Source organism: Oncorhynchus mykiss, chromosome 15 (assembly GCF_013265735.2).
Source record: "Oncorhynchus mykiss isolate Arlee chromosome 15, USDA_OmykA_1.1, whole genome shotgun sequence".
Classification (NCBI taxonomy): Eukaryota; Metazoa; Chordata; class Actinopteri; order Salmoniformes; family Salmonidae; genus Oncorhynchus; species Oncorhynchus mykiss.
Genome location: NC_048579.1, coordinates 64,146,665 through 64,171,664, shown reverse-complemented (window position 1 = coordinate 64,171,664; position 25,000 = coordinate 64,146,665). Strand labels below are relative to the sequence as shown.

General features: G+C 44.8%; 1 protein-coding gene across 1 annotated transcript in view; it reads left to right on the top strand.

Annotated features, from left to right (window-relative positions):
* LOC110490780 (staphylococcal nuclease domain-containing protein 1) overlaps window positions 1–25,000 on the top strand; it is a 369,157-nt gene that overhangs the window by 216,305 nt on the left and 127,852 nt on the right. Inside the window, exon 17 of the mRNA XM_036944950.1 lies at window positions 5,174–5,362. Coding sequence (XP_036800845.1) covers window positions 5,174–5,362 — 189 coding nt within the window. The remainder of the gene's footprint in view (window positions 1–5,173; window positions 5,363–25,000) is intronic.

Below are 25,000 nucleotides of genomic sequence, written 5' to 3'. Positions count from 1 at the left end.
CCCTTTGAAACAGCCAAGTGAATTAGCGACTAGTGAGCTAAGTCTGTAGTAGTTGATCAGCTAAAAGTCCTTCTAAGCCCTCCTCTTCAATGGACTCCAAAAAGGATTGGTCTTTGTAGTCTTAAACAATGAGTTCCACTCTCTTGTTTTGTGTTGTTTTTTTTTGTTTTGAACACCTGTTTACAATCCCAGCGTTTAGGAGATTACGGAGCTACATTTGTGTTCCGACGGGAGCCATTTTGGCTCCTTCAAGCCCTCCACTGGGAGCCATCTGGGCTCTGCTCTAAAGCAGTCACCTCTCCCCACCCCTAGCCCTCCATTGTGAGCGTATTTACTTTGGACGGGGAATTCAAGTGATTCGCGTGGGCTGCCAATCAGCCACCACAGCTCAGATCAGCTCCAGGGCTCTGGGGGTGTGAATGCAGTCTGTTACCTCAGAGAGAGAGAGAACAAGCCCAGGCAGGTGCATGCTTGCTTGGGCCGTGTCTGTTTTGCAGGGGTAGTCCCCGAGCAGTGAAAGGCCCACGGTAATCAATGGGCCACATTATCACCTCTGCTGGGGGGCCCCTGAGTGGCCCTAGAAACACTGTGCCAGGCATGATGCTTTAGTCAGCCCAGAGCCACTCAGTACACAGCCAGCCCGTTCCATGGTGTTGGTATGCAGGCGATAGGTAAGACATGGTCTTTGCCAGAGAGAAGGTGACAAAACAACCAGGTATTGAGCTGTAGCAGGAGATAATGAGGTGTGTGTACATGCATTTACACAGGTGTGTTGCAGCCCGCCAGCTTGTCCATTAGTGTGTAATGTGATTCCGTAGCCCAGTATTTTTCATGTTGCTCAGGAGGATCATTTCTGACCATTAGGCTTCACAAAGCTCTGCTGCCATTAGTTTAGTATTTGTGCTGTTGTCAAGTGGCAAGCAAATGTCCCTTCCATTATGCCTCCTGTAGTTCTATATGTGGTCCAGCAGATAGGCACACTAATCAGTCCTGCAGTGAAGGAAACTGTGTGTGTGTACTCCCGTGTGTGTGTGTACTTGTCCATTCAGTCCCCCCTACAAAGCTTTCTAATTACGCCCCATTTTCCCTTTGTCCTTCATCTCTTTACCTTTCTCTCACAGCTTCTCTCTTCTATACCTCTCCCTCTTTGCTATCTCTCCATCTTTACTATCTCTCCATCTTTACTATCTCTCCCTCTTTACTATCTCGCCCTCTTTACTATCTCGCCCTCTTTACTACCTCTCCCTCTTTACTATCTCTCCCTCTTTACTATCTCTCCCTCTTTACTACCTCGCCCTCTTTACTACCTCTCCCTCTGTACTATCTCTCCATCTTTACTATCTCTCCCTCTTTACTACCTCGCCCTCTTTACTACCTCACCCTCTTTACTACCTCTCCCTCTTTACTACCTCTCCCTCTTTACTACCTCTCCCTCTTTACTATCTCCCTCTTTACTCTCGCCCTCTTTACTATCTCTCCCTCTTTACTATCTCTCCCTCTTTACTATCTCTCCCTCTTTACTATCTCTCCCTCTTTACTACCACTGTCTCTCTCTCTCTCCCCCACTGTCTCTCTCTCTCCCCCACTGTCTCTCTCTCTCCCCCACTGTCTCTCTCTCTCCCCCACTGTCTCTCTCTCTCCCCCACTGTCTCTCTCTCTCCCCCACTGTCTCTCTCTCTCCCCCACTGTCTCTCTCTCTCCCCCACTGTCTCTCTCTCTCTCTCTCTCCCCCACTGTCTCTCTCTCTATCTCTCTCCCCCACTGTCTCTCTCTCTATCTCTCTCCCCCACTGTCTCTCTCTCTCTCTCCCCCTGTCTCTCTCTCTCTCCCCCTGTCTCTCTCTCCCCCTGTCTCTCTCTCTCTCGCTCTCTCTCTCTGTCTCTCTCTGTCTCTCTCTGTCTCTCTCTGTCTCTCTCTCTGTCTCTCTCTCTGTCTCTCTCTCTGTCTCTCTCTCTGTCTCTCTCTCTGTCTCTCTCTCTGTCTCTCTCTCTCTCTCTCTCTCTCTCTCTCTGTCTCTCTGTCTCGCTCTCTCTGTCTCTGTCTCTGTCTCTGTCTCTCTCTGTCTCTCTCTCTCTCTCTCTCTCTCTCTCTCTCTCTCCCCCACTGTCTCTCTCTCTCTCTCCCCCACTGTCTTTCTCTCTCTCTCTCTCTCTCTCTCTCTCTCTCTCTCTCTCTCTCTCTCTCTCTCTCTCTCTCTCTCTCTCTCTCTCTCTCTCCAACTGTCTCTCTCTCTCTCTCTCTCCCCACTCTCTCTCTTTCTCCCCACTCTCTCTCTTTCTCCCCACTCTCTCTCTTTCTCCCCACTCTCTCTATTTCTCCCCACTGTCTCTTTCGCTCTCTCTTTCTCCCCACTGTTTCCCACTCCGAGTCCCGCGTCTGTCTCTCTCTCCGAGTCCCGCGTCTGTCTCTCTCTCCGAGTCCCGCGTCTGTCTCTCTCTCCGAGTCCCGCGTCTGTCTCTCTCTCCGAGTCCCGCGTCTGTCTCTCTCTCCGAGTCCCGCGTCTGTCTCTCTCTCCGAGTCCCGCGTCTGTCTCTCTCTCCGAGTCCCGCGTCTGTCTCTCTCTCCGAGTCCCGCGTCTGTCTCTCTCTCCGAGTCCCGCGTCTGTCTCTCTCTCCGAGTCCCGCGTCTGTCTCTCTCTCCGAGTCCCGCGTCTGTCTCTCTCTCCGAGTCCCGCGTCTGTCTCTCTCTCCGAGTCCCGCGTCTGTCTCTCTCTCCGAGTCCCGCGTCTGTCTCTTTCGTATGTACAACTGGCATCAATTTCCCTCTTGTGTTCTACCAAGTGTGTGTGTCCACAGCTGTGTGTGTATGTCCACAACTGTGTGTGTGAGACTAATATATTTGGCCCCATAGAACCATAATTCCATTCCCTATTGACCTGTATGTTCTGTACCTCTTTACTCTGGTAGTGAATAGTGCTGCTGAATGGTAATGTAATGGATTGTATTATCGGTCCAGTTTGACACATTGAAATTGAATATCTACTCAATTGCTCAAATTAAGCAAGTGATTTTCTTTGGCAGCCCATAGTGAATAGGATGCTCCTGATGGATAACACACACACTCCTATTTACTCTGATTAGTACCAAACATCCCACTGCTCTACTTCTTTTTCCCCACATTGTTCCATTTCTCCTCCTCTCCGTTTCTCCTTCTCCCTCTTTCCATTTCTCCTTCTCCCTCTTTCCATTTCTCCTTCTCCCTCTCTCCATTTCTCCCCTCCATCCACTCATTTCCACTCTCAATTTTTGTCTGACATCGAGCATTGGGTTGCTGACATTTTTTGGGCATGTGGTTTGTGAAGACCCAGTGAGGGGTGGAGAGGATAATGAGCATCAGCCTGTCTGAGGAGAGAACGCTGCCTGCTCCCTGCTAGCTCCAGCTCACTACAGACCTTTCCCTCCACTCACCCCCCTCACCTCCCTGCTTGACATTTAAGTGCTGGGAGGTGCAGTGTGTCTATAATAGCCTGGTTGTATAACTGGCAGGCCAGTTAGAGAGAGGTGGGAATGGGGAGGAAGGGAGAGAAGGGGAGGGAAGAGAGAGGGGGAGAGACAGGGAAATTGGGGAGGAAGGGAGAGAAGGGGAGGGAAGAGAGAGGGAAATTGGGGAGGGGGGGAGAGAAAGGGAGGGGGGGATGAGATGAGGAACTTGTCATCAGTTGTCAATCCTTGTCTATCTGTCCTCTTAACACCATGTTGAGGACGTAGCATTGGCACATAAACACACCTTGAGTCAGTGTGTGTGTACTGAACCAGACAGACACATGGTAGTGTACTGTAGCAGTAGTGTGGGGAGGGATCCTGCAGTCACACTTCAACTTATCCATTTACACATAACATCCAACCCCATTTAACCAAGCATGCCTAGACAGGTCAGAAAGCCTCAGAACCCCCCCACGAGGCAGCATTAACATGACCTCCTCGCCTTCTCTCAAACCCCCCCAAGACCCAGCTAGGAGCTGGGGGAGAAAGCAGGAAACACAGCCTATGTTTGTCCCTGTTTCCACCGCAGCGTGTTGTCACTATTGTGTTTAATCAAAGTGCAGATTATGCTCTCATTAAAAAGCTTTTTACTTTGACTGTGGATACAAGGCACAGAGGAGCAAGGCAAAGTCATCTGCGTCAGATTTCCCACGGGGGCCCACAGAGGCTAAGCAGCCAGAGTCTTTGACTTACTCCAGTATGTCTTCTCCACACCTGGCCTCTCTTTTATTCTCTCTCTCTCCCACTCTGCCGTCGGAGGGAAAAAACAACGCCATATTGATTTGTCTGTCTCTCCTCCCACGCTTTATGAAACAAAACGTAATGAATAGGTAATTCTACTGAATAGGCAGATTTTGGTTATTGTCTCCAAAAGGCTAATGTTGTTAAATACCCGGCACTTTGTCAGCAGCAGGGTTAGCACCACAGGGAATGCAATTTGGCTCACACTAATTGCAAAAGATTTTGAAAATGTGTGGGAACCTTACTCTATAACGGTATTGAAGTCTTAACCAAAGACTGGTAGATGAAGTTTGGACTCGATACTGAATTAGAAAATCAGTTCTTTTAAGGTTGTTGTTGGCATCAGCTGAAGTCAAGAGGGAAAACAGGTTTACTATTATACTATTCAATTATGGATCTGCTCCAGCTAATCATGGATGTGTTTTGTTAAAGAACTATGAGATGTTCCTCAGCTGTCCCCTAAAAAACATTCTTGGTCTATTAGTGTTCCAGCTCAAAGTCCCTTTCCGACTTTTCTTTTTGAAACGCAGATTTTCATTACCTTTATATTCCAGTACCTTTCATATGGTGTCCCTCCACGGCTCAGAGACCAATGGGATCAATCTAGGGGTCCTGAGTCGTCTTGGAGGTCTAACCCACTGAGTGTCTCCGCTGGGTGTAATTGTGCATGAAAGATGAGCGCGGCGGCGGTGACCAAAACAGCGCGAAGGCCAACTGACAGTGAGAGAGCTGCCACATCAGCTGTGTTCGTGCGAGCTCAAGGCTCTCAGATCGATAGCGAGCTCAGGGGCCTCCAATGATCTGTCTATTTAAGGACAGGAGAGTGTGTCCTGCTTCAGAGCACCCTCCGCGCGTTCTCTAATAGAATCTCAAACCTAATCCCGATACAGTACATTAACCCAGTCTCATTTCTCCCTCCTCTTCTGTCTCCTCCCTCTTCTCTCTGGCAGGTGGAGGTGGAAGTAGAGAGTATGGACAAGGCTGGTAACTTCATCGGCTGGCTTCACATCGAGGGGGTTAACCTGTCGGTGGCGCTGGTAGAGAACGCCCTATCGAAGGTCCACTTCACGGCCGAGCGTAGCTCCTACTACAAGACCCTGGTATCCGGAGAGGAGGCCTCCCGTCTCAGGAAAGACAAGGTAAGTCCTCAGTTTGCCCCGTGTTTTTGTTTGTTAGCTTTTTGGGGTTATATATGGAGTGTGTGGTTCTCTTTACTATAGTTTATAGTTTATTCTTCGTTAGTCAGCACCTCCACACAAAATCATTTTTCTGGGTGTGCTCCAGCTCATGTTTTTCTAGCGTTTTGGGGTTAGCAATCTTTGTTAGCCCTGAGGGTGTTTTTGTTTGTTAGTGTTTTGGGGTTAACAATCTTTGTTAGCCCTGAGGGTGCTTTTGTTTGTTAGTGTTTTGGGGTTAACAATCTTTGTTAGCCCTGAGGGTGTTTTTGTTTGTTAGTGTTTTGAGGTTAACAATCTTTGTTAGCCCTGAGGGTGTTTTGTTTGTTAGTGTTTTGGGGTTAACAATCTTTGTTAGCCCTGAGGGTGTTTTTGTTTGTTAGTGTTTTGGGGTTAACAATCTTTGTTAGCCCTGAGGGTGTTTTTGTTTGTTAGTGTTTTGGGGTTAACAATCTTTGTTAGCCCTGAGGGTGTTTTGTTTGTTAGTGTTTTGGGGTTAACAATCTTTGTTAGCCCTGAGGGTGTTTTGTTTGTTAGTGTTTTGGGGTTAACAATCTTTGTTAGCCCTGAGGGTGTTTTTGTTTGTTAGTGTTTTGGGGTTAACAATCTTTGTTAGCCCTGAGGGTGTTTTGTTTGTTAGTGTTTTGGGGTTAACAATCTTTGTTAGCCCTGAGGGTGTTTTGTTTGTTAGTGTTTTGAGGTTAACAATCTTTGTTAGCCCTGAGGGTGTTTTGTTTGTTAGTGTTTTGGGGTTAACAATCTTTGTTAGCCCTGAGGGTGCTTTTGTTTGTTAGTGTTTTGGGGTTAACAATCTTTGTTAGCCCTGAGGGTGTTTTTGTTTGTTAGTGTTTTGAGGTTAACAATCTTTGTTAGCCCTGAGGGTGTTTTGTTTGTTAGTGTTTTGAGGTTAACAATCTTTGTTAGCCCTGAGGGTGTTTTTGTTTGTTAGTGTTTTGGGGTTAACAATCTTTGTTAGCCCTGAGGGTGTTTTGTTTGTTAGTGTTTTGAGGTTAACAATCTTTGTTAGCCCTGAGGGTGTTTTTGTTTGTTAGTGTTTTGGGGTTAACAATCTTTGTTAGCCCTGAGGGTGTTTTGTTTGTTAGTGTTTTGGGGTTAACAATCTTTGATAGCCCTGAGGGTGTTTTTGTTTGTTAGTGTTTTGGGGTTAACAATCTTTGTTAGCCCTGAGGGTGTTTTGTTTGTTAGTGTTTTGGGGTTAACAATCTTTGATAGCCCTGAGGGTGTTTTTGTTTGTTAGTGTTTTGGGGTTAACAATCTTTGTTAGCCCTGAGGGTGTTTTGTTTGTTAGTGTTTTGGGGTTAACAATCTTTGTTAGCCCTGAGGGTGTTTTTGTTTGTTAGTGTTTTGGGGTTAACAATCTTTGTTAGCCCTGAGGGTGTTTTGTTTGTTAGTGTTTTGGGGTTAACAATCTTTGTTAGCCCTGAGGGTGTTTTGTTTGTTAGTGTTTTGGGGTTAACAATCTTTGTTAGCCCTGAGGGTGTTTTTGTTTGTTAGTGTTTTGGGGTTAACAATCTTTGTTAGCCCTGAGGGTGCTTTTGTTTGTTAGTGTTTTGGGGTTAACAATCTTTGTTAGCCCTGAGGGTGTTTTTGTTTGTTAGTGTTTTGGGGTTAACAATCTTTGTTAGCCCTGAGGGTTTTTTTGTTTGTTAGTGTTTTGGGGTTAACAATCTTTGTTAGCCCTGAGGGTGTTTTGTTTGTTAGTGTTTTGGGGTTAACAATCTTTGTTAGCCCTGAGGGTGTTTTGTTTGTTAGTGTTTTGGGGTTAACAATCTTTGTTAGCCCTGAGGGTGCTTTTGTTTCTTAGTGTTTTGGGGTTAACAATCTTTGTTAGCCCTGAGGGTGCTTTTGTTTGTTAGCACTTAACCATTAGCATCAGGCTTAGTTTGCATGGGCTTTAGGGCTCATCCTAACTATAGGTCTTCACGGATCCACCTGTATCCGAATATCGGAGACCCGATCCCGGGTCCAGATCCAGAATTCCTAATGAATCCCCATGTCTGGGTATGATCTAATATGATTGTCACGGGTCTGGTTATGATCTGATCTGATTGTCACGGGTCTGGGTATGATCTAATATGATTGTCACGGGTCTGGTTGTGATCTAATGTGATTGTCACAGGTCTGGGTATGATCTAAGATGATTGTCACAGGTCTGGGTATGATCTAAGATGATTGTCACGGGTCTGGGTATGATCTGATATGATTGTCACGGGTCTGGGTATGATCTGATATGATTGTCACTGGTCTGGGTATAATCTGATATGATTGTCACTGGTCTGGGTATGATCTGATATGATTGTCACTGGTCTGGGTATGATCTGATATGATTGTCACGGGTCTGGGTATGATCTGATATGATTGTCACGGGTCTGGGGTATGATCTGATTGTCACGGGTCTGGGTATGATCTGATTGTCACGGGTCTGGGTATGATCTGATATGATTGTCACGGGTCTGGGGTATGATCTGATTGTCACGGGTCTGGGTTATGTGTAGTAGAGAGAGTGAAATGTTATTTATGCTGATGCTCTTGCTTTTCACTAGAGTGGAGCGTGTAGCTTGTTGCTGCTGTTAAGCCAGTCATAAATCATCAAATCGGCAATAGGCTACAGTCATAGAGCCTCCTTGTGTGGCAAAAGATAGACATCTAATCAATGGAAGATTGAATTAAAATGACAGAATGAAAAGTTTAAGGGGGAGGATAGGTGACCACCACCAAGAGCCAACAGGTAGGCTGCTACTTAATATTCTGCAGGGAGTTGTTGTTTGTAACAGTAGGATTAGAAAGCTCATTCACTGCAGCTTCAGTTAGCCTAGCTAGCTAACGTTAGCTAGCTTAACTTGCTTCTCCCGTTTTGATGTAGTCAAGACAGGTACTATGTAATCATATTTGATGATAAATAACCTAGCTATGGCAGCTATTAGTCTACTATGGCTTGGTTGCTGTCTCTTGTCTCTCCATCCTCCTTGCTCCCCGTGTCACTCGCTCACAGTACAGTCCCTCCACAGCCTGATACAGCAGAACATCTCTCTCTCCTCTTGTGCTTTATCAGCTCCGGTTATTAACTTCTTATGGCTGGGGGGCAGTATTGAGTAGCTTGGATGAATAAGTTGCCCAAACTAAACGGCCTGCTCCTCAGTCTCAGTTGCTAATATATGCATATTAGTATTGGATAGAAAACATATTGTCTGTGAGTATAACAGAACTGATATTGCAGGTGAAACCCTGAGGAAAATCAAACCAGGAAGTGGCTTCTATTTTGAAAACTCCATGTTCCATACCCTGCCCTTTGCTCCATTTAAAGGGATATCAACCAGATTCCTTTTCTTATCTCTTCCTCAAGGTGTCAACAGTCTTTAGACATAGTTTCAGGCTTTTATTTTGAAAAATGAGCGAGAACGATAACATCGCGTCATTGTATGGCCGGGTGCCAGCAGCGTTTTGTATGCGTAACAGAGTTTGGGTAACCATTGCCTTTCCCTCTCCGACTGAAAAAGACATTTGCGGTTGATATACCATCGATTACATATTTTAAAAACAACCTGAGGATTGATTATAAAAAAACTTTGACATGTTTCTGTGGACATTACGGATACTATTTGGAATTTGTCTGCGTTGTCGTGACCGCTCTTTCCTGTGGATTTCTGAACATAACACTCCAAACAAAGGTATTTTGGATATAGAAATAATCTTTATGGAACAAAAGGAACATTTATTGTGTAACAAGGAGTCTTGTGAGTGAAAACATCTGAAGATCATCAAAGGTAAACGATTCATTTGCTTGCTTTTCTGATTTTCGTGACCAAGCTACTTGATGCTAGGTGTACATCGAATAACTTACACAAACGCTTGGATTGCTCTCGCTGTAAAGCATATTTTCAAAATCTGACACGACAGATGGATTAACAAAAGGCTAAGCTGTGTTTTGCTATATTGCACTTGTGATTTCATGAATATAAATATTTTTAGTAATATTATTTTAAGGTGGCGCTATGCTATTCAGCTGTTGTTGATGACAATTATCCCATTAACCTCTAGTGACACCCCATCCCGTGAACGGGACCGTTGTCATCATCTGACACTAATTAGCATAACGCAACGGACATAAATCTTCCTAGAAAATCTTCCTATTCATGAAAATCACAAGTGAAATATATTGGAACACAGCTTAGCCTTTTGTTAATCACCCTGTCATCTCAGATTTTCAAAATATGCTTTACAGCCAAAGCTAGACAAGCATTTGTGTAAGTTTATCGATAGCCTAGCATAGCATTATGCCTTGCTAGCAGCAGGCAACCTTTTCACGGAAATCAGAAAAGCAGTCAAATTAAATAGTTTACCTTTGATGAACTTTGGATGTTTTCACTCACGAGACTCCCAGGTAGATAGCCAAAGTTCATTTTTTCCCAAAATATTATTTTTGTAGGCGAAATACCTCCGTTTGTTCTTCACATTTGGCTGAGAAATCGACCGGAAATTGTGGTCAAGATAACGGCGAAAAATATTCCAAATTAGCTCCATAATATCGACAGAAACATGGCAAACGTTGTTTATAATCAATCCTCAAGGTGTTTTTCAAATATCTATTTGATAATATATCCACCGGGGCAATTGGTTTCTCAGTAGAAGCGATTGGAATAATGGCTACCCCTGTACTTTACGTGAGATTTTCTCCGGGAGCATCATGTGACCACTTGCGCAATGTAGCCCCCTACGGGTATTCTTCAACATAAATGTGTAAAACTACGTCAATGCTGTAGACACCTTGGGGAATACGTAGAAAGCGTAAGCTGGTTCATAGCACATTCACAGCTCAATGAGGACTCATTGGCACGCAGCGCTTTCAAAACCTGGGGCACTTCCGGATTGGATTTTTCTCAGGCTTTCGCCTGCAACATCAGTTCTGTTATACTCACAGACAATATCTTTACAGTTTTGGAAACGTTAGTGTTTTCTATCCTAAGCTGTCAATTATATGCATATTCTAGCATCTTGTCCTGACAACATATCCCGTTTAAAACGGGAACTTTTTTTTCCAAAAATGAAAATACTGCCCCTAGAGTCGCAACAGGTTAACGGGATGGCAGCCATAAGAAGTTTAAGTATCTTTAAAAAAATATATACTTTTCTGCTGCTTCCCTCACATGGATTGGATCGGGTCTGGATCCGACCAGGTCTATACTGAACGGATCTAGTTGTCCTCGGGTCTGTTCGAATCTAGCAGTCCTTGGGTCCGTTTGGTCTCTATATTTAAAACATTTATTTATGCATATCTGGTCCATGTGGGAACAATTTAGGCAACAACAAAACTTTGAAGAGGTAAGAGATGGTGAAATAATTTGGAATAGGGTTAGTATTTGTGGAAAAGTTGGGCTAGTTAGCTAGAAGACATGGACTCCAAGACTAGTTGGTATCACAAAGTCCAGTGGACTTGGGCACCAAGACCAGTACTAGTTGACATCACTCAGTTCCTGTCTTAACTTTAAACAGCTAGTTAGCATGAATGCTATGGTTAGCAACACAGTTAAAAGGCTTTTCATAATATCGGCTTAGAGACCCTGTCCTTGTGTTAGAAATCTGTCACCCCTTCATCATACTATATCAATTTCCTCCAAATACATCAATCTCATCTGTTGCATGGAGAAAGCCAGCCAATGATGAGAGTGGTGAGACTGATGCTACGTCTTTGGGGAGGAGAATTGCCACATATTCCCCCGTTATCATTGACGCCTCCTTTCCCTTCCTATCGCAGGCCTTTGATGGATGGAGGCCCTCTCTCTTAGTGATCCCAATCTCTCCCTCCATTTTCATTATGCCAGATGAATTCAGTCCTGGGCCAGCTGTCTCCCCCGTCCTCTATCCCCGCTACCACTCTCTCTACCTCTCCCTGCTATGCCCAACGCTTTGGGAAGCTGCCGCATCTGCTTTTCTCCTATCATTGGAATGATCTACTGCTGGAGCCAAGCAGGGACTGTGTTCCCTGTCCTTCCTCTGAATCCATCACGGCTCTTGCAGCACTATATGAGAAACATCCATCTGAGTGGTGGGGATAGGGAGTGAACCTGGGGCCGGAGTACAAAGTAAATCTAATCTCCCACGATGTGCAATGGATGCACGTCGTCTGCTGAGGCGACGGTGAGGAGAGAGCTCTTTTTGGCCTCCCTACCAGTCTGTCCAGGAGTACAGGCCAGATTGGCTTCGTGTTGCAGACCTGACCTGATTGAGAGCAGAGCTTAAGAGGGCAACAGTGAGATTCTCTCTTTCTCTACTTGGCCTAACCGTCAGTTGTGGCCCTCAAGGGCTATTGAGGGCTGTGATTGTGTTTGAAGTGGGTTTCCCTGAGTGGCATTGAGCCGAAAGACAACAGCCCCCCACCCCCTTGTGTATATGTGGGGCAGAGGTTTGTGTGCTGTGTACATCCTGGGGGTCAGACGAGAGGCGGATGGGTTGTGGATATAATTAACCCTTCGGGACCTGGCGGAGGAAAAGCTGAGCGCTCTGCTTTTTTTCTTTCTTCTGAAGTGCAGCCGGGCCGGGCCGTCCTTCTCTAGGTGTACCATCCTCCTCTCTCGTCTTCTTCTTCTTCCCCCTCTCTCTTTTTATTGCCCCCCCTGGCTGTGGATATGGGAGAAATTGTTGTTGCTGTGTCAGGCGTATCCCCCGACAAGAAAGGGGGCTTGGCGTAATGTAGTGGACTCTGGGGGGTCCAGAGAAACCCTCATTAAAGTTTCCACCGCTGGGGGAGCAGGGACCGGGGCATGAGGGGGGGGGGGGGGGGGGGGGGGGGGGGGATGTTGCTGCTTTTGCACTTGTTCCTAAAACTAAACTGCTTAGCTCGAGTGACTCCCGTCGATATGAGGTTTTCTTTGCGCGACGACGCCAATGGGAGGAGGTCGTTACGGTTGAAATGAAAGCTCTCACAAAGTTGTCTGCTTCTGTTTTTATCTTTATGGCCATCAGCATATTTGGGCTCGGAGATCAGCATCTCTTAAATTGATGTCTGCCGCCGTTATGCAAGACTCAGCTCAATCGTGTCCCATTTAGATAGGAAGGTCAAGGCCTGGTCACACCACATGCCTAATTCTGTTCTGCCACATCTATCTGGATGAGCGGTTGCATCATTTTGAGACTGCAGATAGACTTGGCGGGTGCAGTGGTGGTCAAAGCTGTCTCTCTAGCTTCTTGCCTTGACAAATTAACTGTTAATCTTCCCCTAACATGACTTAACCACTGTCTAGAGAATAGATGGAGCACGTTTTTACTTAAGCAATAAGGCACAAGGGGGTTTGTGGTATAGGGCCAATAAACCACGGCTAAGGGCTGTTCTGAAGCACGACCCAATGAGGAGTGCCTGCATACAGCCCTTAGCCGTGGTATATTGGCCATATACCACAAACCCCCGAGGTGCCTTATTGCTATTATAAACTGTTTACTAGCGGAATTATAGCAGTACAAATAAGTGTTTATACGTGGTATACGGTCTGATATATCACGACTGTCAGCCAATCAGCATTCAGGGCTCAAACCACCCAGCTTATAATTAGTGTTACGTTGTTTTAACAAAGCACTACTCATTTTATTCCTATGCCCCGGCCCATTTTAATGCTTGTCTTGTTTGTTTTGTGAAAGCATTCTTGTGTACCGGGACTTCTCTCTGGATGGTGGAAGAATCTGATTCCTGCTTACGAAGCATCACTGTTAACAAGGTCTGCTGAAACACTGCCTGTATCCTGCTGCCGAACAAGTGCCATTGCATTTGTTTGTGTTACACTCCCACTATTCACATGCTGGGAGAGCGAGAGGGGACGGTGGGTTTTGTACAGTAACAATTGGGCTCAAAGTGGAACGGAGCATCATTTTTTCTATTCAGGCCTAGTTTTACGAGTTCCCAAAGAATGAGGTCGGTAAGGGCACCGGTGCACCTCTAGGGACAATCACAAGAACACTCACACAAACACAAAAATGAAAGTGTTCTGAAATGAAGAGAGACGGGGAGAAAAGAACAATCAGTTCAGAATACCAAAGCTCTCTCTCTTTGTTTTTGTTGCTATGCAGCCCAGTGGGTTTCATTGTCCTCCTTAGTTGTTGTTGACTTGCAATTCTGGCTCTTGTCAATGTTTGACTCCTCCATGGGAGCCCCGCCCCCTGCCTCAGCACACCCAGCCAGTAGGCTGTGATAGAGGAGAAAACGAACACACTGATAATTGGAGCAGCCTAATTATGAAGAAGTAATGGGATGGGTCCTTGATAAAACCAGAGCCCCTGTTTCTGTTGAGCAAGTGGTTTTCTGCTGTAATTACCCGGTAGTGAAAGAGATTAGCTTCCTCTGATAGGCCTTCAGAGAGCGAGAGAGAGGAGGAGGGACGAGCAAGATTATATGACCTTCCTGGTGATCCCCCTATCCCTTTTTTCTGCCTTCTATAGAGACCACTCCCCATCCATCTTTCCCCAGTCTTCCCCCCCTTCTCTCCTTAATCATCCTCGTAATACCTGTAATTAACTGGAATCATGCTTCTTCACAAATGTAGTCATGACCTTATTCCCCTGAACTTCCTTCCTTCATCTGACAGTGGGAGGGGAGGGTGAGATGGGCTGCGTTGTGGGCTGTACGGTTTGTACTGTTTCGTGTGAATACCATTTTGAGAGTCTCTGGCACCTGCATTGCCCGTGACCTTTTAAGAACAGCTGAATCCCTGGGGAGGTAAAGCTTGGCCGACCGCTGTACTGTCTCGTTTCACATCCGTCCGTCAACATGCATCCGTCTGTCTGAGAATTTAAAAGTACCCCGTGTTTGACGTTGGAACTCCTCCCAAACCGCGTCCTTGAGGACGACTGATTGAAGTACATAATCCTGTTTCAGCTGGGTTTTTGGGAGGAATCCAAGCGTTAGGAGAGACTGACTAATGTTCCACTGCCTCAGGGGCTGTTTGAATACCCAGAGCTACTAGCCAGAGCGTCTCTGGTAATGTAAGGGAAATCAACGTTAACATGTCCCATGTTTGGCCGACAAGCACTGTAAGCGTGTCCTGATTGTTGTTGGTACGCAGCAATCTTAACTCTTGCTCACCATTACCAACACTGAGTCACACAAAGGGTCAAGTGGCTTGCTTCATAAGCCAAAACGTTTCCACGTAATCAAAAATCATCCCATTTCTTCCTCTCTATGGGTTGTCAATGATGTATTATTTTTTTAGAAGTGTTGTCAGAAATAGCCCCAAAGCTTTGGAGATCTCCCCATGGCCCTATCTGCACAGGCTGATCCACAGTCAGCACATTACACACCTGGATAAACAAGAACAAGCAGAGAATGAATCAAGATAATTGGGGTTTTAGTGAACCTAATATGCCTGTCGTCTTCCTGAGCACATGCTGGAGGAAGTGTACCTTGGTTTACTATATTAATACTATATATTAATACTCTGGATTAGGCTAGTGATAGCATCTCTTCCCCTAGCCTTATTACCATTTATTGGTGTTACTATGGAAAACATACTTGTCTGGCTGTTTTGTCAGTCAAGGGGATTTACATGGAATCAACATAACTAGGCTGTATCATGTGGTAATTAAAGATTACCTGTATAGAGGGCATACCGTTACATACAAGGAATCCTGTTGTTACTCTTCCAAGGAACAGGCCGTCTCTATCCATCTATTAGTACCTTCCTCAAAGCAGTGTTCATGCTTTCTGCTTTCTTTTTCTCCCTCTTTCTCCCTCGGAGGGAGATCCTATTGCAATCACCATGGCGATACCTCAAAAACGCACTGGGGATTATTATTAAACAGCTCATTTGAAGTCGTTTGTGAACTAATGAGCGAATTCGAGAGCCAATCTGCTGGAAATTTCAGGTGCTCCTTCTTCAATTTAGCTCCCATTTTAACGTAAATCCCTCTCTCTCGCTCAGCCGGCAAGTTATTACTTTTTACTTCAGCCATTTTATTCAGGCCCGGGTCTCTTTCCGTTAGCGTTGTGAAGACGCTCGGCACGGATGTAAAATCATTATAATTTTTTTTCTACCAAATGTCATTAGGCAGTGTGAAGAATTGAGACTAATTGCGTCTCAGGGTAGACAAGTGATTATTTATATATATATATATATATATATATATATATATATATATATATATATATATATATGACCATTGCGGTCATCACTTCTCATTGTTACCTGCTTATTTAACAAATGGAGGGCAGTCGGTGTCAGACAGGAGCCACGGCAGCGACACAGAGAATGAAAGAAAGAGTTATCCAATTAGACACCCCCCCCCCCCCCCTTCACACCAAATACCTGGAAAGCACATTGAGAGCCACTGGAAGCAGCCACAGAGGCTGTTGGGCTATTCACACAGCGCCTCACCAAACCTCTGGTTTTAATTTCCAAAGCAACCTATAACCTTTCACATAAACCCTGTTGGTTGAATCAAGTGGGTGAGCTGATGTTGGAGTCTGAGCATGAGTGGAAGTTGACCGGCTCATCCTCTCTCCTGTCAGTCTGATGACTAGGCAGGAGCACCTGTGTTATTGACCCAAAATGGCCGTCCCAACTCTACCCAGCAACAACAGGAAGATCATTGATTGGGTCCAAATGGAAAGCCTCTACAAAGACACTGCTGACATGGTACTGTTGAAGTGGGAGATGTGTGAAACATCCTGTCAGAGAATCATTAAACCCAACTGAAACATGTAAACCAGGACATTTGAGATGATGTCAACATGCTATCCAACAGCACGTAGTGTTTCCCACAGAATACAACAACAACAAAGTGGTGGGACATTGTTTCTGCGTCACCGGACTCCACATTTGGCAAATTCTTTCAGTTTGCGTCCGTCTGCGGTGGATTAGAGCGAGGGGTAATATGATGATAGAAAGTAGAACTCTACATTGTGTAATACATTCCCCCTCGCATCATTTCTCAAGCGCTGGGCTCTGGCAGCTTGTTTGCATTGTGATGCCGAGTGATTCTTGGAGCGGTATCAAAACAATCTGTCATAACCAGTGAACTTTGAATAGACACAAGAAAGCTCTTTACCTTTCGCTATAGCGCGAACTCTGCCTCAACTGCTAAGCCCCTCATCTTAAATGAATGAGTGTGGGCCACTGCCATCGTTGTACTCTTGTGTTTTTCTCTCTGTGTAAACATACACTGAAGTATGAGGGGGATATGAAGGGAGACATCCTCTTTAACATCCTGTGTGTGTTTCCTGGTTGCTTTGAATAATGCAGGGCTATGGAGGGTGCTGTGCCAGGGACACATGTTTCACTGGGTCTATTGTACTGGGAGTGAGGCATTGAGGAAGGTTGGAAGTAAAAACTAATATTCAGTGTTTCCCCTAAATTGTTTTGGTCAAGACGGGATGCCATTTTTTTTTATCTTCTCAGAATCTCTCCAGAAACAATGCAAGCGATAGTAGGGAAAACATTGACTTTGACACAAAGGTAGTCAGACATTAGGTTTAATAATAATCCCAAAGTAGTCAAAGACATTAGTTTTAATAATAATCCCAAGGTAGTCAAAGACATTAGGTTTAATAATAATCCCAAAGTAGTCAAAGACATTAGTTGTAATAATAATCCCAAGGTAGTCAAAGACTTTAGTTTTAATAATAATCCCAAGGTAGTCAAAGACAATTGGTTTAATAATGATCCCAAAGTAGTCAGACATTAGTTTCAATTATAATCCCAAGGTAGTCAAAGACAATTGGTTTAATAATAATCCCAAGGTAGTCAAATACAGGTTTAATAATTATCCCAAAGTAGTCAGACATTAGTTGTAATAATAATCCCAAGGTAGTCAAAGACAATTGGTTTAATAATAATCCCAAAGTAGTCAGACATTAGTTGTAATTATAATCCCAAGGTAGTCAAAGACAATTGGTTTAATAATAATCCCAAAGTAGTCAGACATTAGTTGTAATAATAATCCCAAGGTAGTCAGACATTAGTTTTATTAATGATTAATTACACTGTTATCTGGTTTCCGTTATATGCCGGCTGCTCATTAGCACAATGGCCAACCCCATAAAACATGAAACGTACACATAACCTCCTATCCCACCCCAGCCATATGTCTTTGTTGTGGTTGAAAGGCTATTTGAGAAGGGCTGCGACTCTTAGTTAATGAAATGCCTTTGGCCCCTCAGGCGTTAGCCCTGCGCAGTCGGAATACATGGGCTGTTTATATGCTGAGGTCTGTACGCAGGCTCTGTTTGTGATGTGTGTGGCGCAGCGACATGGTCACATGCTATCCCATAGGAGCAATGCTGTTGCGCTACAGTAATCCTTTTGCAATAGATGGCCCTATTGTGAGTGGTGTGGTTTCAGGGCACCCCTCCTTCTGTGGGTAATCACAGGTACACACCACAGAAATAACCCTTGTCATGTAGTAGTCGAACCATCTACCCCAAGGCTGTGTGTGTGTTGTCGGTGACAGGGGACACAGAGTGTGTGTAAGGACAGGGCTCTTTCCAGTGCCTTGACTGGTGGACACAATGGGGGATGTGACCTGTAGGAGACCCAGCGCTGTTGGCATGATGAGGAAGAGGACTTTGTCTACCACATTTAGTTCCCTATTCCTATTGTGTGTGTGTGTGTGTGGTAGTTGTGTGTGTGTGCAGGTGAATATACATTGTGTGTCTATACTGACTGAGTGCCCCTGCCCTCTTTACTCTCCCTCAACAGTGTGTGCACAACATCCATCTCCCACAACACAAAGGCTAAGAGCTGACAGAGGACATTTCATACCGCTACCATGTTATATAATCTGATTCTCTGCCCTGCGCTCACACACACACACACACACACACACACGCACACACACACTCCACTCCCCCAGGGACGTGGCTCTCCTCTGCAGGCGACAGGCTTGGCCCCCTGTTACCCCACGGTGCCAGAAAGAAAGGTGGAGGGAGAACTGTGTATATCCCCATCTCTCCTCCTCATTCAGACCTAGGCTGCAGCATTCTGTCAGCTCTGCAACTCTCAGCCCTCACAGCCTGTGGAGTGTGTGTTGTTTTATGCGAGTGTGAGTGTGTATGTGTGTGCACTTGTGGCTGTGAGTGCGTGCAGTTGTCTGTTTGACTGTGTCCTCGGTCCACCACTCGCCCTTCTCCAGTCATCCGCGGGATTCCTGCAGGCTCTTATAGCCGAGGTCCTCTGGGGCAGGTTTGCGGCTGCTCTTGGTCTGCCCATGCAGAAAGAACACACCCCCCACACCTTCTCCCCCCAGTTTGCTGTTGGGTGATGTTGGGGATAGGAAGTTAAGGGGGAGAAGGGGAGCACACATTGTTGTGGGGAGTGTAATGAGGGATGACATTGTGAATTGCATTACTGCTGGTTAACACATGCTTGGGTATGCAGACTGCAAAAGAGAGGGAACACAAACCCTGCACTGCCTGCCTTACTGCCTGCCTTACTGCTTGCCTTACAGCCTGACTTCCTGTTCATGGTGGCTTTCCTCTTTCTTCCTCTTCTCCTCCTCCCTGCTCTCTCATCTCTCCCTTGCTCTTTTCTCATAACCCCCCATTCATCCAAGCTGACTTAATCGGGCGTGTAAGGGTGAAGGATGAATGTTGGCGGTGGTGATGCATTTTGTCCCTCCTGGGACACCATAGGGGATCTTCCGCCCCGGACTGGTCCTTCCTTATTATCCTCCACCTCCAAAGGAATGAGATGAGTTTTGAAAGCAGCAACATGATATTTTGACATCATATTAGATCAACCATAATCTCATAGATGGTTATGCTCCTCATTTATGGGAAATCAACAAATACAGTTGTTTGTCGTTCTAATGACTTGCTTTTTTTTTTTTTTTTTTTTTTTTTTTTTGGTTAACCCATTAATCTTTGAAGGACATATCTATTTAAAAACATTTTTTACAGCTTTTCTACTATGTGTGTGTGTGTGTGTGTGTGTAAATAAATACAGTTGAAGTCGGAAGTTTACATACACTTAGGTTGTAATCATTAAAACTCATTTTTCAACCACTCCACAAATATCTTGTTAACAAACTATAGTTTTGGCAAGTCGGTTAGGACATCTACTTTGTGCATGACACAAGTCATTTTTCCAACAATTGTTTTCAGACAGATTATTTCACTTAAAATTCACTGTATCACAATTCCAGTGGGTCAGAAGTTTACATACACTAAGTTGATTTTGCCTTTAAACAGCTAGGAAAAGTCCAGAAATGATGTCATGGCTTTAGAAGGTTCTGATAGGCTAATTGACATCATTGAGTCAATTGGAGGCGTACCTGTGGATGTATTTCAAGGCCTACCTTCAAACTCAGTGCCTCTGGGCTTGACATCATGGGAAAATCAAAACAAATTGTAGACCTCCACATCTGGTTCATCCTTGGGAGCAATTTCCAAACGCCTGAAGGTACCACGTTCATCTGCACAAACAATAGTACTCAAGTATAAACACCATGGGACCACGCAGCCGTCATACCACTCAGGATGGAGACGTGTTCTGTCTCCTAGAGATGCGCGTACTTTCCTTGCGTAATAGAAGTTGCCTCTGACATTTCCCCGCGCTACGCTAACATTTAGGCGTTTCGGTGAGTGTAGAGGCAGCGCCACGAAAACATCAGGACCTTCCACTCTCATCCTCGCTTCAGGTGTCCTCTCTAATCGCCCATCTGTAATTTTTTTTAAAGTGTGGGCAATTGCCAAACAAATACACACACACACACACACAAGCATGAACACACACACCACACACACTTAGACAAGACATGTTTTAAGGCCTCCTCTCCCAGCTACATTTAACTGGTTTTAATACGGGTGGGCAGTACGACTCCCTCCCTCCCTCCTTGTTCTTCCCTTTAATGAAATGCTAAATATTTGTTTCTCCGGGGCGCCATTTAAATGTCCCTCCTGCTTTTGGGAGCGTCTCAACCCCGCTTTTAATTAGTTCCACTTTAATGAGTCACTCAGTCCTCCTGGAGACTAAGGCACGTTATGTGACTTTGCCTCAAAATGGCCCCCACCACGTCACGTAAACCGGCTCTGACAGGCGCTAGTTGCCTTTGACACCTCTGATGCTGGCTGGGCAGCTCATGCCACCACACTCCCGTGGGGACCGAGGTAACGATAGATCAGGTTTCCTGGCTGCAACACAATGGTTGCCATAATAATAACCATCTTATGATTTGTTTGTGCCAGCAAGGTGGGTACAGTGCATGTACATTTGGAGAGTGAGTTAATTTGTTTTTTGCTGTATACTTGGATTTGATATAAATACACTGAAAAAAGATATAAACGCAGCATGCAGCAATTTCAAAGATGAAAGTTCATATAAGGAAATCAGTCAATTTATATGGCAGGACAATGGGCCTCAGGACAATGGGCCTCCAGGTTCTCGTCACCGTATCTCTGTGTATTAAAATTTCCATCGATAAAATGCAATTGTGCTCGTTGTCCATAGCTTGAGCCTTCCCATACCATAACCCCACCTCCACCATGGGGCACTCTGTTCACAATGTTGACATTAGCAAACCGCTTGCCCGCACATCTTTCCGGTACAGTTGAAACCGGTATTCATCTGTGAAGAACCCACTTCTCCAGGGAGCCAGTGACCATCGAAGGTGAGCATTTGCCCACTGAAGTCAGTTACAATGCTGAACTGCAGTCAGGTCAAGATCCTGGTGAGGACAACGAACACGCAGATGAGCCTCCCTGAGACGGTTTCTGATAGTTTGTGCAGAAATTCTTTGGTTGTGCAAACCAACTGGTTTATCAGTTGTCCGGGTGGCTGGTCTCAGACGATCCTGCAGGTGAAGAAGTCTGATGAGGAGGTCCTGGGCTGGCGTGGGCTGTGCTTTTGAGGCCAGTTGGACATACTGCTAAATTCTCTAAAACTTGAGACGTCTTTGGCATTGTGTTGTGTGACAAACCGGCACATTTTAGAGTGGCCTAGGTGCACAAGGTGCACCTGTGTAATGATCATGCTGTTTAATCAGCTTCTTGATACAGTATGCCAGGTGGATGGATTATCTTGGCCAAAGAGAAAGGCTCACTAACAGGGATGTAAGCAAATATGTGCATAAAATGTGAGCGTAATAAGCTTTTTGCGTATATGGAACATTTCTGGGGTCTTTTAGCTCATGAAACATGGGACCAACACCTTACATGATACGTTTGTATTTTTGTTTAGTGTATCAATATGAGAACTACAGGGAGTACAAAGTTAACACGTTTAGTTCTAGGTAATTGCCTCTACTCTACACTAGGTAGCTAGGCCACAGGCAGTACTGCATTGCACTTCCTGATTCCATGTCCAGTCTGCTCTGGGGTTTAACACGAACACCACACAGACTGACATGTGTAAAGACTGCATCCTGTGTGGTTTTGTGAGGTCCCCCCCTCCCAGACAGCTTTTAGCTGGGGGGGTCCTGCAGTAGGACTGGGGCATAAGTCAGGATCTAACAGCTCATCAATTCTATTTATTACCTGCTCTCAAGAAGAGATTAAGAGAGAGGGACCTCTGTAGAAGGCTAGGACTATTCTTAGATCCTCAGCCAATTCCACTCTTTCTTTCTCTCTCTCTCTCCCCTCTCTCCTTTCTCACACACACTCACTCACTCACTCACTCACTCACTCACTCACTCACTCACTCACTCACTAACTGTACTCATTCGATAGGGGCATTTATTGCGAGAGCATTGAGTTGGACTTGTCATTGTTTTACCTGTGTGTGTGTTCATTGTTAGGCCTATCTGTGTTGCCACGTGTCCATCTGTATCAGTGTGTGATTGCCAGGATTGCCTGCCTCCTTTGTTGGTCTCTCTACATGTTTTTTCACCTACCACTGCCCAGGCCCTGACAGTCCATCCCCTCCAGAGTTGTAGCAGGCTGTTAAGTTAAGGTCCTCACAGCATCAATCACATGGTCACTCTCCACCTCTCCCTCTGTCAAGCCATCAGTTTCTCCTTCGCTCAGGCCCCTGCTGACCCCTCTGGGGGCACCATGGGGGCTTTTATAGCCGCCTGTAAATCTGCACTGGCTTTCACTTCCACACACATTGAGGAGCACACACACACATACCTAGTTAACACACCCATGCACTAACACACACCATGGGTTAAGGTTAGAGTGTGTGGGGGGGGGGGGGGGGGGGGGGGTTAGGAGCTGACAGAAAACGCCATTCCTTAATGCGAGAGTAAATGGGCCTGGGCCTTTTTTCATGTGCTGTCACTGTCCTCCGGTCTTTGGAGGAAAGAGGGGATGGATGGAGGGAGGTAAGTGTGGAAAGGGGTATTCCTGTCTGGATTAGTTAGCCTAGCTGTCTCTGTCTGCACATAAGTGTACTTGTGTCTCTATTATTGGTGACAGGGTCAGCAAGGGGCGGGCCCTGTTCCCACTTGCCAATCAAGGATGGAGGAAGTAGTCATTCCCCAGTAGGTGAAGGGGAACACATCATACCAGTGCCTGTACCAACCTTTCTTACCGGCTGCTATGGCACTCTAACATGCTACTCTGTGCCCCATTGATAATTCCAGACACACACAACTATTTAGTCACCTGACTTACTCCCATTTAGAACCAGCATTTGGCTCAATGACCCAAACTAGCTGATGTGGGTCAGACCATCTCAGTTAACTGACCGTGTTAGGCCCCCCCATTGAAGTTTGGTGAATGGGTCACTTTATTATTATGTGCTAATCAGACCAGCTCTGCCCCTCTCCCTCTCTTTCTCTCTCTCTTTCTCTCCCTCTTGCCTGAAGGAGAGACAGAGTTACGTAAGCAGGCCATTCTGTCTTCAGCATTTTCTCATCTTTTTCGCTGCACTAGTCTAGTCTCTATCCCTCGCGCTCCATATTTTCTGTTACTCTTTCGCTCTCTTCCTTTCCCTTTTCCTGTACCTCTCTCTATCAATTCAATTCAAGGGGCTTTATTGGCATGTGAAACAGGTTAACATTGCCAAAGCAAGTGAAGTAGATAATATACAAAAGTGAAATAAATAATAAAATGTATCCCTATCTTCTTCTCTCTCTCTCTCTGTCGCTCTCTCTGTCTCTCTCTCTCTCTGTCTCTCTCTCTGTCTCTCTGTCGCTCTCTCTGTCTCTCTCTCTGTCTCTCTCTCTCTCTCTGTCTCTCTCTCTGTCGCTCTCTCTGTCTCTCTCTCTGTCTCTCTCTCTCTCTCTCTCTCTCTCTGTCTCTCAAATTCAAATTCAAATTCAAGCTGCTTTATTGGCATGAAAAACATTGTGTCAATATTGCCAAAGCAACAATGTATACAATATACATTGTAACAAAATTATAAATGATAGCAAATAATAATATAAAATGGTAGTAAATAATAATACAAAATTAAATACAAAAATAATAACAATAAAATGGTAACAGTCTACAGTAAACATTAATAATTATAGTAATAACAATAATAGTAATAATAAGTAAGTTACTGTTTACTATGCAGATGTTATTATTCAGTGTCCCTCAGGCTATGGCAGGAAAATACATATTTGGCTGCAAGAGGAGCCATTGCTCCTTCGCCCATGAGTATTCTTAGTTTTTCCTCTGGGTTCAATTTGTAAAAATTTGGAATATATGTAGTCATTTCTGTGAATAATGAATCTCTTTGTGAGGAATATTTATCACAGTAAAGGAGAAAGTGCATCTCTGTCTCTACCTCCCCTGTCATGCAGTGACCACATACACGCTCCTCTTTGGGTAGCCATGTCTTTTTATGTCTGCCGGTTTCTATTGCCAATCGGTGGTCACTTAGCCTGTACTTGGTAAGGATCTGTCTCTGCTTCGTATCTCTGACAGAGTAGAGATAATCAGCCAATTCATATTCTCTGTTTAGGGTCAGATAGCAATTTAGTCGGCTTTGGGATTTTGTTTCGTTTTTCCAGTATTGTAAATATGATTCCTTTGATTGGTTCATGATTTTGCTTATTGGAATTCTTTCTTTTGAAGCAGTGCTGGCGTCAGCTTGGTTGGTGAGGTCCAACACCATCTGACTGAGAGGGCTCGTTTCTGGGCTCAGCTCTTGGGCTTGAAGTGCTTTAAATTGCAGACTCGAATTTGGACTTGAATTTAGATGTAGCCAAAATTTTAATGATCTTTTCTGTATTTTCATTATTACTGGAAAACGGCCCAATTCTGCCCTACATGCATTAGTTGGTGTATTTCTCTGGACTTGTAGAATTTTCCGACAGAATTCTGCATGTAGGGCTTCAATTGGATGTTTGTCCCACATTTTAAAATCCAGTTTATTGAGTGGCCCCCAAACCTCACTTCCATAAAGTGCTATTGGTAGGATTACACTGTCAAATATTTTAGTCCAAATTCTAATTGGGATGTTGATTTTGAATAATTTCATTTTTATTGCATACATTGCTCTGCGGGCTTTTTCTTTGAGTGCCTTCACTGCCATATTAAAGTTTCCCGATGCAGATATGGTCAGACCAAGGTAGGTGTAATTTTTTGTGTGTTCAATTAAGGTGTTGTTCAGGGTGAATTTACATTTGTGTTTCTGACATCTGGGTTTTTTTTGGAAAATCATGATTTTAGTTTTTTGGAAATTTACTGCCAGGGCCCAATTATGGCAATATTGCTCCAGAATATTAATGTTT